The sequence below is a fragment of the Melospiza melodia genome, chromosome 12 (genome assembly GCF_035770615.1).
Source record: "Melospiza melodia melodia isolate bMelMel2 chromosome 12, bMelMel2.pri, whole genome shotgun sequence".
Lineage (NCBI taxonomy): Eukaryota > Metazoa > Chordata > Aves > Passeriformes > Passerellidae > Melospiza > Melospiza melodia.
Window position 1 is genome coordinate 7,596,429 of NC_086205.1, and position 18,565 is coordinate 7,614,993.

General features: G+C 47.0%; 2 protein-coding genes across 3 annotated transcripts in view; both read left to right on the forward strand.

Annotated features, from left to right (window-relative positions):
- The first annotated feature begins 53 nt into the window (after positions 1-53).
- Positions 54-6,141, forward strand: PIGX (phosphatidylinositol glycan anchor biosynthesis class X). The gene is made up of 6 exons (XM_063166639.1): positions 54-131; positions 723-786; positions 1,178-1,310; positions 2,397-2,610; positions 4,116-4,216; positions 5,570-6,141. The coding sequence occupies exons 1-6, from the start codon at positions 65-67 to the stop codon at positions 5,711-5,713; spliced, it is 723 nt and encodes a 240-aa protein (XP_063022709.1). The 5' UTR covers positions 54-64; the 3' UTR covers positions 5,714-6,141.
- A 2,915-nt stretch (positions 6,142-9,056) lies between these two features.
- The window catches only part of PAK2 (p21 (RAC1) activated kinase 2), a 46,905-nt gene continuing 37,396 nt past the window's right edge, over positions 9,057-18,565 (forward strand). The window contains exon 1 of one of the 2 annotated variants that reach the window (XM_063166640.1): positions 9,057-9,143. The gene's annotated coding sequence lies outside the window, so the exon portion shown is untranslated. Of the gene's footprint in view, positions 9,144-11,681; positions 11,699-18,565 lie in introns of those variants that run through there. The other variant, XM_063166641.1, reaches the window with a different exon arrangement.

Consider the following 18,565-nt stretch of genomic DNA (forward strand, 5'->3'; position numbering starts at 1 on the left):
GCGGGCCCCGCGCGGTCGGGCGGCGCGAGGGGCAGCCCGCGCGGGCCGTGAGGAGCGGGCCGCCATGGCGGGCGGGCGGCGCGGGCCGGTGCGGGTCGGGGCCGGGCTGGGCGCGTTGCTCTGCGCCCTCCGTGAGTGCCCGCGGGGAACCGCGCCGGGAAAGGAGCGCGGGGCGGGCAGGGTTAGGGAGCCAGGCTGGGAGAGCTGGGGGTGTTCCGCCTGGGGAAGGGAAGGCTCCAGGGAGAGCTCAGAGTCTCTGTCAGTGCCTAAAGGGGCTCCAGGAGAGCTGGAGGAGGACTGGGGACAGGGGATGGAGGGACAGGACACAGGGAATGGCTCCCACCGCCAGAGGGCAGGGTTAGATGGGATATTGGGACGGAATTCTTCCCTGTGAGGGTGGCGAGGTTCTGGCACAGCTTGCCCAGAGTAGCTATGGCTGGAAGTGTTCAGGGACAGACCTGGAGCACCCTGATCTTGGGAATGCATCCCTGCCCAAAGCTGAGGGTTAGAACAAGATGGGCTTGAAGGTTTCTTCTAACCCAAACCATCCTGGAACTATGGCTTGGCCAGTGAACCAAGAAAGCTCTTCTGCTCTTTGGTCACAGTCAAGTACTGCTTCCCTTCTTCTGGGAGAGGTTTGCAGATGAGGCGTTCGTGGGTTATAAAACTTTTCCAGCCCCTGTGGTCGCTGTGCTTACACTGTTGGTTCTGTGTCACCGTAGATGTGCAGGCAGCCTGTCGGGTCACCAGTGTCACACAGGAGCTGCTGAAGGAGGGGTTTCACAGGTGAGTCCTCTCCCTGCCCTCCAGCACCAGGATCTTCTGTTGGAAGAAACTTCTTTTCATGTGGAATTGTATCAGCTCCCTGGGCCATGATCCCTGGGAATGTATTAACAGCACCAAGGGATTAACCAGCTGTAGTGGCGGGAAAATAGGAGGCCCCTTTCTAAAACCTTTGTGGAGGCCATTGGTGGTTCTGAGTCATTAACAAAGAAGTGAAACTTCATTTTGGCCGTGGATGTGGGGTTGAGGTTAAGAAGGCTGGACAGGGAAGTGTGATCAGAATGAGTTGCGCTCGGTGTGAGAGCTCATCTCATCTGAGAAATGTCTCATGGGGATCTTGTGCCCCACTTTTGAAGTGTGGGTGTAAATGTTTTGCTCCTGTTGCTGTTTGAAGGGACCTGCTGGTGAAGGTGGAGCTGGGGGAGGATGCAGGAGGATGTGCAGTGGCAGCTCAGGTGCATCTGCCATCTGGAATCTACGTGGATCCCTACGAGCTGGCAACGCTGCAGCAGCACAACCTGACCAAGGTAATGGCCCCAGCAGATGTGCCAGTGAGCCAGGGAAGGACTCAGGGATTTGGAATGTCTGCTCATTGTCTGGCTCATTGGAACAGGGTGATTATTCCTGGAAGGAGGTGCCAAACAAATTAATCTTCCTGGTGTCTCCTTGTAGCTCAGCTTGCTTGGCATCCCCTGGTGCTGCTGATATTGTCACACACAGGGGATGTACCAGGGAGCTGCTGCTCCTCTCTTAGCCCCAGGTGAGCAGCTGTGCTAAAAGGGCCTGGGGTTCAGAAGGTGGAAGGGAAACCTGTAGCCATGATATTTTCTGAAAAATCCCTTTGCCAGGATTTTTCTCCTGAGAAGCCTCAGAAGAAAAGAAAAACATTGATTTATCTGCTGCTGTGGAATGCAACAGGTGCATCTGTGATTGGTCTTATGTGGTTGTTTTTAATTAATGGCAAATCAAAGTCCAGCTGTCTCAGACTCTCTGAGAGTCACAAGATTTTATTATCATTCCTTTTCTTTCTTTGTTAGCCTTCTGATGAAATCCTTTCTTCTATTCTTTTAGTATAGTTTTAATATATCATTTTCTTTTAATGTAATATACATCATAAAATAATAAATCAGCCTTCTAAAACATGGAGTCAGATCCTCATCTCTTCCCTCATCCTCAGACCCCTATGAACACCACCACAGAAATTCCCAGAGAGGTGCTGGTGAGCTCTAAATCACATGCTGTGTGGTTGGACTGAGCAGCTTCATTTTCAACCCAGCTTTCTGTGCTCTGCCCAGTCTTTGCCTCACTTTAGAGATGTGCAAAGGCTGTGGCTTTTATCTGCTTAGGTGCTTAATTGGCCTAAAACATGGGTGCAAAGGCTGTGGGCACCATGACTGAGCTGACACCTCACAGGTCTGGCTGTAGGCACAGTGACACTGTGAACTTTTCCCACACAGTCTTGGAAAGGTATTTTGGAACAGCTTAAGGCTGGGAATTCAGGAATTCCCAACCTGATCGCCCTGACCACAAAATCACTCTCAGTGTCAGAACAAGGGAGGGAAGCACTTTCTGATTTCCATCCCAACCACTGCTGTGTCTCCCCCTGCTTGCAGGCAGTGCTGTCCCCTGCTGCCATTGATGTGGAGGCTCCTGAGTACGTGGCTCAGGCTGCTGTGCTGCTGCTGTTCCTGGAGCCGGAGTCGCGCTGCTCCCGCTGCTTCCGCGGCACCGTGCCCGTGCACGCCCGCTACCACCGCCCAGCCCGGGGCACACACCAGGCCTGGGTGCCTCTGCAGAGCCCTCAGGTGCTGCTCTGCTGCTGCCATGGTGAGATCCTTACTGGTGCTCCTGGGCATCCCAAAGCTGGCTGTGTCTGGGATCTTGTCATCTTGCTACCACCGCCCAGCCCGGGGCACACACCAGGCCTGGGTGCCTCTGCAGGGCCCACAGGTGCTGCTCTGCTGCTGCCACGGTGAGATCCCCATTGGTGCAGTCCCAAAGCTGGCTGTGTCTGGAACCTTGTCATCTTGCTACCACTGCCCAGGGCACACACCAGGCCTTGGTGGCTCTGCAGAGCCTGCAGAGCCTGCTCTGCTGCTGCCATGGTGAGATCCTCACTGGTGCTCCTGGGCATCCCAAATCTGGCTGTGTCTGGGATCTTGTCACGACCAGTGTTTGTCATGGTCCTGGTTTGCCAAAGGGCCCCTGCTCTGACCACTTTTCCCTTGGCAGCTAGAGATGTGCAGGGTATGTTCAGTAGCCACTGTCACCTGTTTATAGTAATCAAAGTGTTCAAATGGCTTCTGACACTATTGCTGCATTCCCTTTATATGAAGGGGGAATGTAGGAAGCTGTGCCCAAAGCTTGGAATGGTTGGAGTCTCAAACTCTGGTGAAACAAGAACCTGATATCCAATTAATATCAATAATTACATTTTAATTATACATTTATAATAAATTTATAATGTATTATATGGCTTCTGACACTATTGCTGCATTCCCTTTATATAAAGGGGGAATGTAGGAAACTGTGCCTGAAGCTTGGAATGGTTGGAGTCTCAAACTCTGGTGAAACAAGAGCCTGATATCCAATTAATATCAATAATTACATTTTAATTATACATTTATAATAGTTACAATTAATGCATTTGTAATAATTACAGTTAATACTTCAAGTTATGTGAACAATGAAATCCTATATTTTTGTTACAAATTTTGGGTCCCTACACAAAATCATTCCTGCCAAGTCAAGCACACTCATGATTTTCAACTCCTTTTTCTTTACTTTTTCATTATTTGAGCAATGATTTTCTGGGATAAGCACAGGGGCAGGCAGGACTACCTGGTCACTTAAAAAAGGGTGTTAAATCTTCCTGGCACATTTACTAGTTAGGAGCAGGAAAACTGTTATTATTAATGATTAATGGGGAAGGATTTAAAGTATTGGAAAGGAGATGTTTTGTGTGCTGACAGGAGGCCAAGAAGAGAAATGGCCTTACTTACTTTGGGGGAAATTCTAACTACATGGCTGAAGTTGAGGGATCTGCAGGCTGACCAGGAATTCTTTGCCCTGTTAAGGACAGAAGGGCCAAGATACCACACAGGTGAGATTCTTTCTTGGGTTCCTGCTGTATCAGGAAGGGAAGAGTTGTAAAGTCCACAGCAAAGACTGCCCAGTGTCATTTTGGCCATGCAGAGAAGTTTCACCACTTGGCTCCCAGGGAATAGATTCTCTTGAGCTGTTGTAGGGGAAAAATCCCTTATTTGGAAAAAGCTTGCAGGCTGATTGCTTATCCTGCCTGGCTCCTGGTGATGCAGGAATGCTTTCCCTAGGTCAGCTGTCTGCAGAGTGCTGGGAACCTGCTGAAGTGGACACTCCCTGCTCATCTGACACCAACAGTTCCTGTCGATGGCACACCACAAAACACAGACCTGTGAGTTCTCCCTCTGGTTATTTTTAACAACTGTTGCCTTTTTGCTGTGATTCATACCTTTCTGGATTAATTTTTAATCCTTTTTTCCTTTCTGACTGGCTTTTAGTGGGGGTCATTCTGCCCTTCTCCTGTGTTTACAGGGATTGTGCTCTCCTGACCTTTTTTTTTCCCCTTACTAGTTGGAATCCTAGGATGTAATTGGCACTGGTCAAATTAAGAAAAGTCTTTATAATGCTGATGCTTCAGAGGGGAAGATGATAATCTAGCTAAAGTAATGGTAAAACTGCAAAGATTTAAGGAGTAGCATCCTAAAAAAAGGCCACTTCTGTTTGCTTGGTTGTTACCTGGTTGGGTAAATGTTTAGGAAAAGGTGAAGTTTCTTACTGTGTTCAAAACCAAGGAAAGTTGAATCTTTAGCGTGGCCAACAACTGCCTTTGATGTCCAAAAGTACCACAGCAGTGTAGAGATTCAGAAATTAGACTGATTTATAAAAAAAAAATAATCTGTTGTTGTTGTAACACATGTACCTTCCTGTGGTGGTGTTCACAGGGGTCCCAGGACAAAGGAAGAGATGAGAATCTTGACTCCATGTATCAGGCTGATTTATTATTTTATGATATATATTATATTAAAAGAAAATTATATATTAAAACTATACTAAAAGAATAGAAGAAAGGATTTCATCAGAAGGCCAGCAAGGAATAGAAAGGAATGGAATGAAAATAAAATCTTGTGACTGACCAGAGTCCAAGCCAGCTGACTGTGATTGGCCATTAATTAAAAACAACCACATGAGACCAATCACAGATGCACCTGTTGCATTCCACAGCAGCAGATAACCATTGTTTACATTTCATTTCTGAGGCCTCCCAGCTTCTCAGGAGAAAAAATCCTAAGGAAAGGATTTTCCATAAAACATGTCTGTGACACCTTCCTATGTTTAAGGTGCCTGCAGACCACTGGTACATCTGTAGCTGTTGTCCATAAACATTTTGCAGCTTCCTGTATCAATGAAAAAAACCACATGTTTGTTGACTTGGGAGAAATCTGTCTGCTTAGTGGTCTGAGCTCAGCTTGGGAGCTGCTCTCCCTGCAGCATTCCAGACATACCCTCAGTGGCTGGAGCAGGAGCAGAGATCCAGGGGTACAGGTGGCAGCAGATCCATTTCCTGAGCTCTGCAGTGCAGCAGTGGAATGGCTGGGAATTAAAAGGAGATATCCCATCCTGGTTCTGATATTGAATCCCAGAAGAAGCTTTAGCCAAGGGCTAATTAAATCAGGGTCTGGTTCCTCATCCTCTCGAAAAGAAACAGCTGGTCAAATGAGTGTTATATATTTATTTTTCTTTGTAGGTATGTGAGGAATTGATGCTGAGGGTTCCTGTGGGGCACAGGGAGCACAGTTCCCTGGTGTGTGCCCTGACCCTGCTCACCACAGGGCTCTGCTCTGGCCTGATCCTGGCTGCTGCCTGCAAGTATGGACACTTCTCACAGTGACCTGGGGAATGTGGCATGGCTGAGCTCCCTCCAGCACAGCTAGCTGCACATTGCACTGGGCTCCTGGGTGCATCCTGCTCTGCTGATATTTATATCTTAGGGGGTGCAATGTCCCATAATGGGTTATGGTTCCTTTGGCTCATCATGTTTACAAATGCCTTTCACAGCCCACAAGACATTCTGGGTGTGTTGTCAATATCCAAAGCAGATGGAGAGTAGGAAAAAGCCTCAAAAAGCTGAAAGCACTGCTGTGGGCAATGAGGCAACAATCAGGAGTGGGTTTGGGGCTCCTATTCCCTCCTCCTGGCCCAGAGCCTGCTTCTAATATAGTGCTGCCTCTCACAGAGGTGTTTGTATTTATTCACTCAGGGATTGGTTATTAAGGGTATGAAAAACATCATTGAGTAATTAAAATTTTTGAATTTTAAGCTTGTTGTGCAGACGGGTTATGTATGAATTTGTGAAGAGACATTCTGTGCCTACCTGGGATGTGTCAATAATCTCTCCCATCCTAATGACTGAGGAATTGGCTGCTCTTGGCCTAATTAGAATCACAGAGTCATTAAGGTTGGAAAAGCCCTCTAAGATCACTGAGTCCAACCATTCCCCCAGTGCTGCCAAAGCCACTCCTAAGCCGTGTCCCCAAGTGCCACATCCACAGGTCTGTGAAACCCCTCCAGAGGACTCCACCACTGCCCTGGGCAGCTGTGCCAGGGCTGGACAACCCTTTCCAAGAGGAACCTTTCCCAATACCCAGCCTGAACCTCCCCTGGCACACCTTGAGGCTGTTTCCTCTTGTCCTGTCCCTGTTTCCTGGGAGAAGAGCCCAACCCTCACCTGGCTCCATGTCCTGTCAGGAGTTGTGGAGAGAGTGAAGGTTCCCCTGAGCCTCCTTTTCTCCAGACTGAACAACTGGTCAGAATTGAAAGAGTTTAGAAAATCTGAAGAAATTTCACCCTATTTCATGAGTGGAAAGAAACCCTTGGAAGATGAAAGTGAGGGACAGAATAGTGACCAGAAGCAAATATTTAGAAGATGTACCTTCAGTCTCCAGGACAGTTGATAAATAGAAGGAAATGGAGAGGAAATGAGCTAATGGAAAAGCAGAGAGGCTCTGGAGCAGCAAGGCTCGAGCACTGTCTGCAGCTGTCAGTAGGTGGCACTGGGAGCCCACAGTAACCTGTGTGGAGAAAAGAGATTTTATCCCCATTAGCCTCGAGTAAATCAGTCAAAGCAGGGAATCTGGGTGAGTGTGAGAGGGTGAATGATAATTCATTTAATCCTTGTCCTTTGGGCATCTTTCTTCTGTTGGAATTGAACAGAGTGAATCCCTTGGGAAACCATCAAAGAGAGATTTGGGCTGTCCAGCCCTGGGACCAGCAGTGTGTCACTTGTCTCCAAGTGGAGTGTTTCATTACCAGAGCTCAGTTTGTTCCTCTGCTCTGGAGGTTTGGAGCCTGACCCTTGGAATGGCAATAATCCCAGTTTGCCAGAGCTGAGGGACAGGATTCCATTGCCTGTTTTTAAACACCAGTTGAAAATCACAGGTTGAATCCCTCAGCTAAATCAAAAACCTGGGGAAGGGGAATGGGAATGAAACAAAAATATTGCAGGTGGAAAAAATATGGAGGTAAAGTGTATATCAAGATTTCCATCAATCACCTTTTCAACTGAACCTAAGTAATTGATTCTGATTAATGTAAAATATGAGAGGAATGGCAGAGCTTCACAAGGGGTGGGTTTTGTTGTGGTAAATATTTGCTGTTTTTAAATCCACAGCACTTGTATTATAAATACAGCAGACACATTTTTCCTTACAAGCTGTAATTAATCTGATAACCATAGCAGTGTTAATTACAAAGGAATTTGCCAGTGAATCTCTCTCTCAGAGCAGAAGCTGCTGTCACTGAGGCAGCACAGAATTTAGCAGGAGTGCCATGCAGGGGGATTCAAGTGCCAGCTCCAGAGGGATCACAGAGATCAGAGGAGGAGCTGCAAGTCCTCTGCCAAAATTCTGGCAGTTTTGGAGACAGGAATGAAATGTTCAGGAGTTCTTGGCAAGAGACCACCACAAGGAGGGTTGGACACAAAGATCCTCCTTACTCATCCTTAATATGAGTAAGGAGGAAAGAAAAGGGGACGGGGCATTGAAGGTGTGTTGGGGATTAAGGCTTTTTGAATCACAAAGAAATGGGTATAAAAAAAAAAACCCAAAACAAAACAACAACAACAACAAAAACCAAAATAAAAAACCCTCCTTGGGGAGGGAGACAGAAGGGAGGGAGGGGGGTCAGGATTCTGCAAATGGAGCTGGAGCTGAGAGGGATTTGGTGTAGGAGGCCAAGGCAGCACAGAGAGGTGAGGAGGGATGGGGAGGAAGGCCAGGGAAGGGTGAAGCCACAAACCTGCTGTGGCTTCTCCAGGAGTGAATTAGCAGTGGCTGGGCTGAGTCAGAAAGGAAAAGCAAACGTGGGAAGAGCAGTGAAAGCATGGCTGTGCCTGCAGGGGATTGGGTGGGGGTCACTTGGGAACGGTGTTCCTGGAAAATGGGCACATCTGCAGGGACAGGGGTTCTGTGGCTCTGCAGAGCTTCTCTGAGAGTGAGGGAGCACACAGCACACAGGTGCTGGCTGGAAGCCACAAGCTGGAAATTGGGATGTGCCTGGAGCTGCAGGGAGGATTGGGGTGTGCGTGGATCCTTTCCCTGAGAGCTGGGGAAGGGGAGCTCCTGCTGTCCTGCTCCTTGCACAAGGAAGATCAGATGTTGCTGCAAACTTGGGTGCACAGAGGAGTTGAGATCCAGCCCCCAGGGCATGTGGAAGCTTGGAGAGATCATGGAAGATTAAATGGACCACGGGAATTTTGGGGGAGAAGCCTTGAGGGTACATATGTGCTGCGTTCCTGCTGGATGTCTTGGAAGTAGCATTTCCAGCTGGAAGGGGCAGCACAGAGCTCTGTGTGTCCTGCTGCTGCCAGCAGAGGTGGGACCCTGGGCCAGGTGGGCTCTGAGAAGACCCCCAGGCTGGTGGCAGGAGGGATGGTTTGTTCTGAGCTGTATCCACACAGAAGATACAAAATGAGCCCCTTTCAGGGCAGGAGGGAGAGCTGAGCACAGAGGAGGAACAGGAACAGAGAAGCTGTGGCTGCCCCTGGATCCCTGGCAGCGCCCAAGGCCAGCCAGGGGCGGACTACAACTCCCGTCATGCCCCGCGGTGACTCAGCTTCCGGCGCGCGGCGGGCGGTGCCCCCGCGGCAATGCTCCGCCCCGCCCCCGCCCCCGCGGGCTGTGGCCACGCGCGGCGGTTCCGCTTCCCCTCCGGCCCCGCCGCCGCCGCCCCGCCGGCTCCCGGTCCCGCCGCCGCCCGCTCAGCCCCGTTCCTTCCGTCCGTCCTTCCGTCCGTCCGCCGAGGCGGCGGCGCCGCCCCACCCGGTGAGTCCGCTCACACCTGCCGGCCGCGCCCCCCGCCCTTTGTGCGGCCCCGGCCGGGCCGGGCCTGCGGCGGGCGCGCCCGGGTCGCGGATCGCCCCTCGCTGCTTCCCCCGCTGTCCTTCCGCTCCCGCCGCTCCGGCCCCGCTGCCCCCGCCCGCCCCGGCCGCGGCCCCGCCGCTCGGCCCCGCTTCCTGCGGGCCCCGCCGGCCCCGCCTCGCCCCCCGCCCCCGGGAGCGCCGCGCCGGGCGCTGCGGGCAGCGGGGCGAGCCCCGGGAGCGGCGGGGACAGCGGCGGGAGTCAGTGCGGAGAGCCCCGGGAACGGCGGGGACAGCGGCGGGAGTCAGTGCGGAGAGCCCCGGGGACGGCGGGGACAGCGGCGGGAGTCAGTGCGGAGAGCCGCGATCGGGGCCCGGCCGGGGCTACAGCGGGGGAGCCGCGCTCCGGGCCCCGCGCTGTCAGAGCCCGCCGGCCCCCGGTGCTGGCGGCCCCGCGTCTGTCCGTCCCTGCGAAAGCTGCTGCCGCTGCTGCTCCCTGTGTTTCTGCCTGCTTTCCGTGGCTGCTTTCTGTGTTCATCCCAAAGGCCAAGCAGGATGGGTTAGAATCACAGAAATGCAGCATGGTTGGTATTGGAAGGGACCTTAAAGCTCATCCAGTTCCACCCCTGCCATGGGCAGGGACACCTTCCACTAGCCCAGGTTCCTCCAAGCCCCATCCAAACTGGCCTTGGACACTTCCAGGGATCCAGGGGCAGCCACAGCTTCTCTGGACACCTGTGCCAGCACCCCCACAGAGAACAATTTCTTGCTATTATCTGTTCTAAATATACTCTTAGTAGTTTAACAGCAGTGGGGAGCGAGGAGAGTAAAGCTGGATGTAGCCTGGTCCATGTGGCAAGTGCCCAAAGGCTGCTTTGGGAGCAGAGAGTTCATCAGCTGCTTTCGAGGAGCAAGGCTGTGCTTTGCTGTAGCCAAAATAAACCAGCTCACCAGCTGCCCTACGGCCAGCAGTGTCTGGGTATGGAATATAAACATTGCTATGGAGGTCCTGCAGTAATAGCAGTGTAAGGTGCAATTCAAACATGGTATATTGTGAAATTTTTATTGTTTCTGTCTTTTCAGGTTTTGCCTTTTTTTTTTTTTTTTTTTTGGTGGGTCTTTAATACTTCAAAAAGCAATGCCTGCTCTAGAGAGTCTGGGATTTGCTTTGCAGCTGGAGTGTCCTCATAATGTGAGTTCTGGGGTGGTATCTCCTTAAAAAAACTGAGATGAGCTACTTCAGTTTGTTCATTTCAGAGACAATAGTAATTAAATTTACAGGGATATTGGGCAGGCTGGTTAAAGCATATGTTACCAGGGAACTGGTCGGTTAGTACAGACTGAAATAAAATAGAAGGAAAGTAGAAATACAAAAATGCAAAATTGTTGTTTTACGAGCTTTTGAATAGAATCTTTGAGACAGTAAAACTATTTTAAACAAAATGCTCTGGGTGATGTGTTTTAGAGGCAGGAAAAACCTCACTCTAAAGTTCACTGGTTGGATATGGCAGTTCTGGAGGGCAGAAAATGCTTGAGGGAGGGTAACTTGGAATTTCTGTGCTAAGTTGCATATGGAATTTGGCTGGTCTTTGTACAGAGGTGGCTGTTAAAACAAAAACACCAGGCTGTTAACTGTGGAATATTGGCTCTGTCTGTATATTTTGCACTTTTTATCACCAGGCAGCTTATTCAGTGCATCTGAGGCTTGTGCTCTGCTGGGCAGCTGTTTGTCAGAGGCAGATTTACTGGGATGAAGTTTGTGCTGGGATACAGCTTGGACCTTTAACAGTGGGAGTTTATTCCTGCAGGCACCTGGACTGGATGCTGGGCTAGGTGGGTGGATGATGCTTCAGCCATGTAAGGCAGCTCCAATCTCGGGCACATGTTAAATTAATACCCTTTTAAAATCCCAAGTTTTAAAACTTGGGTTGTTGTTGGTCAACATTCTGGTGGTGTTAAAAGGGGGAAATTATTCAAGCACCTTTGGTTTCAAAATAACTTCATAATTCAGGGTTTTGGTTGATGCTGCAGGTTTTGTTCTTGTGACAGGAAAAGCTGTAGGACCCCAGTGTAGGTCTGTGTGCTATTAGTAAGATTCTTCTGCTTCAGAGCTCTCACATCTGTCTTGGGTTGGTTTTGTTTGGGTTTTCCCTCATTTTATCTGTTGTGTGCATGAGGAGGTTTGTGTGCTCTGAGGTTTGTGCCAGTGTTTTCTGCTTGCTCACAACACACGCAGCTCCTGAGTGCCTGTGAAGCAGCTCTTTGTTCTGCAAACAAGCCCCAGTCACAGAGGCTGCTCTGCATGGCCCAGCCCAGGGACAGCACCAGCACAGCTCCCAGTCCTGCCTCCCACACCGGGACAGCCTTTGGGAGGGAGCTGAGCGTCCCAGGAGTCCCTGGGGACACGGAGCAGAGGCTGGTGCTGGGGAAGGAGGGGACGTGAGCAGCCAGGCACCTGCTGTGGGTTACACTCATCCTGGCCTCTGCTGACAGCTGGGAGGAGGCAGAAGTAAGGTGGAGGTGGATATTTTGATTTTATTATTCCCCTTCTTCCTCTTTCTTTTCTTTCTTTCTCTTTCCTTCTTTCCTTCCTTCTCTCTCTCTTTCTCTCTCTTTCCCGGAAGCATGATCAAAGCAAAGGCACTCCTTGGGGCTGGGATTGATTCAGCAAGGCTGTACCTTGCTCCATTTTCAGTTTCCATGCAGGTACCTCCCTCCTGAATCTGAATTCACAGGATGACCAGGTTGGAAGAGACCTTAAAGACCATGGAGTCCAGCCCAGCCCCAACACCTGAACTCAACCCTGGCACCCAGGGCCACATCCAGGCTTGGTTAAACACACCCAGGGATGGGGACTGCACCACCTCCCTGGGCAGCCATTCCAGAACTTTATCACCTTTCTGTAAAAAACTCTTTCCTAATATCCAACCTCAATTTCCCTTGGCAGAGCATGAGACCTCTGGTTGTGTCAGTGCTGCTGGAGAAAGAGCCCGGCCCCAGCTGAGCACAGGCACCTTTCAGGAGCTGCAGGGAGTGATGAGGGCACCTGTGAGCCTCCTTTTCCGTGAAAAAATGTATCTGGAGGCTGTGCCCTGGCCTTGGAGGGCACGGTGTCCTCTCAGAGAGGGACTGAACCTGTGCAGGTGCCTTGCCCTGGCTGCCACCTGCCCTCCCAGAGATAACCACCCAGCTGGGTGCCAGGCTGAGCTGCCAGGCTGGCTCCAAGGAAAGATAAAAGTCCAATTAATGCCGAGCTGGATTGGTTCTGCCTCTTGGCAAGGGCAGTTTGACCAGGAAGGCTCCATTGGAGGAGGCAGAATCTCCTGGCAGCTCTCAGGAGGAGGTGGGGAAGAGAAGAGTCCAGAGTGCTCACCTGGGGGCAAAGGACAAGGAGCCCTTGGGCAGGGCTCTGGTTCATTTTAGCCAGGAAACTCTGCAGTGTTCCCTGGAGGATTCTTATCGTGCTCTGCTTTTCTGTGTCTCGAGCTTGATAAGCTTTTGAAAGCTCTTATTTGCATTTAAATGCAGGTGGTAAGAGGTAGTAGAGCTTGCAGGTGAGAAGAAATCTCCTAGTGACCCACAAGGTGTGAAGTGCAAATGGAGCTTAGTTCAAGCCTTATTTCACTGTTCAGGGTTTGTGAGAACTCAGAGCATAATTTTATCTAAAGCTGTTAAAGTTGTTTCCTTTAAAGGGCAAACACACATTTCAGTGTTTGTATTTTCACTGATGTAGTGGGCAGTGTCTGCCGCTGAGAGCTGGAAATGCAGGTTTTGGTCCTGGTTCTCTATCTGACTTGCTGGTTTTTTAAGTGGATCATTCTAAATGTTTTCTGAGCTTCCTTCTGTTTTCTCAGCTGGAAATGGGGATTAACCAGGCTTTGAAAATGTCTCACCTGGCAGGCAGGGATTTAAGTGTTAAGAAGATGATTTAAAACTGAGTTTCAGTTTTTCTGTTGAGATAAATTTTGATTAGATACCCTGTGAATTCATAGGAATTCCTCGTGCTCTCTAAAAGTTACAGTACATTGAAATGCTCCAAAAATTGGTGAGGCAGCTCTTTACCTTCAGGCAAAAAGCAAGTGGATTTTGAAATTCTCAGATGGACATACCTAATTTATATTTATGAATTTGAAAATGCTTTTAAAAATCTTCACTTCAGTCTCTAATAATGTATTTGTGCTTAAAATTGTTTGTGTGAATACATTTTACTAGGGATATAGAATATTTTTAATACTCATGGAAGTACTGGGGGCTTTGTATAATTGATTGTTTCCTAAAAGATCTGAGCCTAGCACTGGTGTTGGTGTAGCCCAAAGCTGAGTGATATTTGCACCTTAGGTTGGGGCTGTTTTCTCAGCTAATTAGCAAAAGTTGTTTTATATCTTGAAAGGAATTATTTTGATAAGACAGGTTTAATTATTTTTAATCCTGTAGTTTGATTTAACACAGGAAGAGCCAACATACTGGGGCAGTGGTGAGTGTGATTTAAGTGGTGCTCAGTGTTGTGAGAGGGATTTAACATCATGTGAGGGCAGCTGGCAGGTGTAGTAAGGAGTGGAAATACACTGAAAACTTTTTCCAGTTCAACTTCTACTTTTTTTTTCCCCCCCCCTAAAGTTTTCTGCTTCCTGTTTTAGGTGCTGGACTTTTGACTCAGTGTGTACCCACTGTCAGCTTTCCCACAGCTTCTTTAATGAGTAAAATTAGAGTTATTTGATGGTGTGGGGTTTATTTTAGAAATGGGATGTTTTCTACTCTGCGTTGCATTAGTTTTTCATTTACAGTCATTTTAGAACTGCTTTAGCTAGCAGAGGTATCTCCTGGACAAAAGCAAGAAAAAACTGGCTTCTGGAGGAGGATTTTTAAAGTCACCTTTGAATATTTAACCCATTTCCTTTTGAAAAGGTCTCCAGTAAAGTGAGAACCTGGAAGAATGACAGTATCTTTCCCCTAAGCCTGTCTGCAGCAAAAGGCTGTTTAAAGGGATCTGGGGATTTGGGCTCCAGGCAGGACCTGGCTGGGCAGATTTCTGTGGAAATAGCTCATTGGCAGGGGCTTCAGCTTGTGAGTTATCTGCTTTACCCTGAAAAATAACCAAAATAATAAAATAAACCCAAATAAAATCACCAAAATAATACAATAAAAATATCTTAATGTTTGAAAGCGAGCAACTTCTAAAATTCAAAACCATTACTTAAAAGGTAAAATTGGTATATTCTACTTGTATTAAATAAGCTGAATGCTTGGGATTTTACCAGGACATTAAATCCACCTGCTGGCATTAATGGAGACAAAAATACGTGACCATGAATTTGTTACTTGGGGCCACCTGGGCAGGTGGCAGCAGCCACAGTTTGGGTTTTGCCCTCCTCTGGCCCCAAACCAGTTATTCCAGCCATCCCAAAGTCCCTCTGTGGGGATCCACATCAGGGAATTGACAGCTGGAAAAGGAATTCCTGATGTTAAACTGGGTTTGGGAATGTTGCTGAGTGATCTGACACTAATTCTCTGTAACAACCTGGGAGTGTGTCTGGATTTCTGCTCCTCCTGCTTTTTTCAGGTGTTTGCTGAGCTTTTGGGAATGCTGCTTCAGATCAAACACACAAAAATGAGCAGGATCTCACAAAACACCACCATCGTTTTCTGTGGCATAGCAAATAGGTCCCTAATGTTGTTAAGTGATTTTTGGCTTTGAAACAGCCTTTTATTTCCAATGTGTGAAGTGCTAGCTGTCACTACTATAAAAATAAATTATGTGAAATCTTTGATTTGTCAGAGCTGGGGCATTATCACCAAGTGTGAAATATTTTCTGCTTTTACCCCTTCAGTGGAAAAAGCAAAGAGGAGAGTGAAGTTGGGGATTTTCAAAGCTCTTTAGCAGCAAGAACAGTTAATTTTCATCTGATGCCAGCGTGCTAAGGCTCTCTGATACCAGTGCCCAAGCTTAGGAATTAATTCTTTGTGGTGAAGAGAGCCTTGACTGCTGCAGCCTGGAAGTTCAGGCAAGCATCTCCTTCTGATTTTTGGGATGAAGCTATTTTGCAGTAACCAAAGTATGTGTTAGCTGAGGGCTCATTGCTTTTTCTTTTCAGCCCTTTTGGGCCTATTTACAGGGATTTTATATTTTTATAGATATATTTTTAGAGGGAATTGGTGTTGAGATTTTTGGATGTAGATTATTTTCCCAGGTAGGTGCTGGAAATGAAAAATAAAAAATTCAGGATAGTTCAGTAGAGCTGGTTTGGGTGGTTTCTTCACAAGCAGGGCTCTGTGTTTTAATGTGTGGTTGTGATGCCTTTTATTTCCTTGTTCATTAATAATTATTCTATTGTAAAATATTTTACTTCTGAGAGGCATAATTCTCATTCTCCTTGGCTTGTTGTGTGCATGCTGGAAAATCTTTTTGCAGCGCAAGGAAATGTACTCAGTCTTGGTAAAACCTGGATGGAGTTTTGCTGTGGGAAGTTAAGAAGTTGAGATTTCTGATCAACCTATACATCCAGATCAATCTGACTGCAACTTGGAACATCTGATATAATAAAGTTTTAGTGTTTTAAAAGAATTAAATGAAGGGTTAGGGAATAAGCTGAAAGAATGAAGGATAAGTGAAAATACTGAGATGAAATGATTTTTAATTTGGTTTAATTTGTGGTAGTGATGACTGTTACTCCTGCAAAACAAAATTTTTACTAACACCATCAGGATTTAAATGACTTTTTTTTTCATTCCAACACATGGTTGGCACTGAGTTTTATCTTGTAACACTTTGGGCAGGGCTCCTTGGAGATCTCTCTTGCTCTGGGATTGAAGATCTTTGGCTGTAAATCTTTGGCAGCACCTTTGTGCCTGCTCGTGCTTGGCTGAGGGACTGATGGTGGGTGCACTTCACTTCCTCAGCACTTCCAAAGCCCATGGACCAGAGTGAGATGCAGTTTCCTAAATTTAAACCCATCTGAACTGGAGAATTCTTTGTTTCCAGGATCTTGGTCAAGATTTGAAGTAGATGTGACTTTCATTCCACACACAAGTGACCATGTATCCTGCACTACTGAAGCAGCTTTTGCTGCCCAACCCTGAAGGTTTGGGCAAATAAAGTTATTTTGTCAAATAACTTGTCAATAATCCTCAGCACTTGGGGTCTTTATTTCCCTTTATCTTGGCCATGTTTTTAATTTCCTAAATGAGATGAGGATGCCGTCAGTGCTTTGTTTTGGTCTCTCACTCACCGCCTCTGCCCTCAAACCTGGCTGTGGAAACCCAGCATGGTTTGGGTTGGAAGGGACCTTACAGCCCACCCAGTCCCACCCCCTGCCAGGTGCAGGGACACTTCCCAGTGTCCCAGGGTGCTCCCAGCCCTGTCCAGCCTGGCCTGGGACATTTCCAGAGGGATGGGGCAGCCGCAGCTGGTTGGCAGTGGATGATGGGGCATTCCCCAGTGGGACAGGCTGGTGGCAAGGGGCTGCTCAGACTGATGCTCTGTGGGTTTTATCTTTGCTGCCAAGTTTAATATAGAGATCTTTATCTCTTGTTTTACTCTATTGAAATGGCTTACTGAAATTTGCTTCCTGTTTTCTTAACAATTGAAAGGACCTGAGAAAATTTTCCTTTAGATGACAAACTTTTGGAAAGCTGATCAGTTCTAAAGGTATGACCTTCTTCCCTAGTTACAATAAAATTTATGAGGAGAATAATTTTTTTTAATTAAAAATATAAGCATGTGGATTTTCATAAACACAAAAAGTGTAAGCCTTCCATGTTCATTTGTTGCAGCAAAATTGTTTTATGCCCTTGTTTCTGTGTTCACCCTTGCTGGTGGCAGCTCCTGGTATTGTGAATTAAAAAGAGGAAGATTTGGAAGGCATCAAATTGTTGTGCTGGGTGTTGTGAGTTGCCCCATGTGGTGGCTGCAGTGTCATTGGGATGGTACCAGCTTAGTGGGAGGACTCTGTTAAATGGGTTTTTGGAGCTGGGACGTGGCCCAGGATTTGCTTGGGCTGCTGTTTGTATTCTTGTGGCTGAAGGAATGGATTATTGGTGCTGCCTCCCTCACCCTCCTGTGATCAGGGCTCAGTGTGTGTGTGATGTTTTTCCATAATTATCATCATGCATCCCTTGCAGTGAAATTAGACCCCTCAGATTAGTGCTGTCTCTGTTATTTCTATTAAAATAAACAGCTCTAATTTGTAATTGGGGTGGTGTCTGTGTGTGAGGACATCATGGACAGACACCTCAGTGTTGTCACCTCACTGAGTTTGTGTTCTGTGGCCGTCAGACATTGCTCTTGGAGATCTGTTTTATATTAATTCAGTCTCACTCTCACAGATACCTTCATCTGCTTTAGAATTGCACAGCTGTTATTGGGGCAAGATAATAAGGTGGAGCAAGGACTCAGAGCTGCATTCTTTTGGTGTGTAAATACCTGGGCCTCATGAAAATGCATTTTCTGGAGATTTACTCCTGCTCTGTCATATTTCACTCAAATCTTCTAATTCTGCCTATAGGAATGCCATTCATTGTTTAATGAACAGGCACAGTTACCTATGCTTATGTGTTAAACTCAGGATTTGTACAACAATATCAGTAGATTTTTTTCAAGTCTTTTGCAGCTTTCTAAGTGCAATATTATGTTTTGTCAACTGTTTCAATATTATTTTAACTTGACAGCTTCCTTTGGAAGCTCTTCAGATTCCCAGGGTGCTGGTTGTAGTTTTCACAGGCCTTCTGTCTATTCAGTTAATAACTGTGTTTTTCATTTTGTATTTTTATTTTTTAAAGAGTATTTCATTCCTGAGCTGTAAAATTAGTTTTTGTGGCTGTGGTGCTGCTGCATCCTATATAAACAGCCATGGTTAGTAACTCCCTCAGTGTACTAATATTGGTGGGATGTATTAAATCACTTTGAAAATTCAATTTGTTTAACCACTCACAATTGGTGTTTAAAGCATTGTACATTTATTTAAATATCTATGTTTAGGGCATTTTTATAATACATTTGACTTTCAAATTGTAAGTAGTGTATGGGATAGTCATATTATCACAAATGTTGGGGCTTTTCATATTTTTTCCCTACTAACTGACTCCTGTACTTGTCCTGTAGGCTTGGCAAAAATCAATTTCTACATCAGCATAAGAATTATTTAAATATTTTGAATTATTATATAGTTTCAGGCTTTTTCTGGCTATTTAATCTATTTTGATGTGTAGCGTGTGTACAGTTATAGTTGGTTTGGATTTGTTTTCTTTGGCACTTCAGATAAAAACCTGTTTATGGGCAAGAAGAGTGAGAGATGTAGTTTTACAAGGAATGACTTAAAAAAAGAAAAATCAGAAAGTTAGTTTAAAAACTCATTCTGGCAGCCAGCATTTTCAGTGGAAATTGTTATTTCC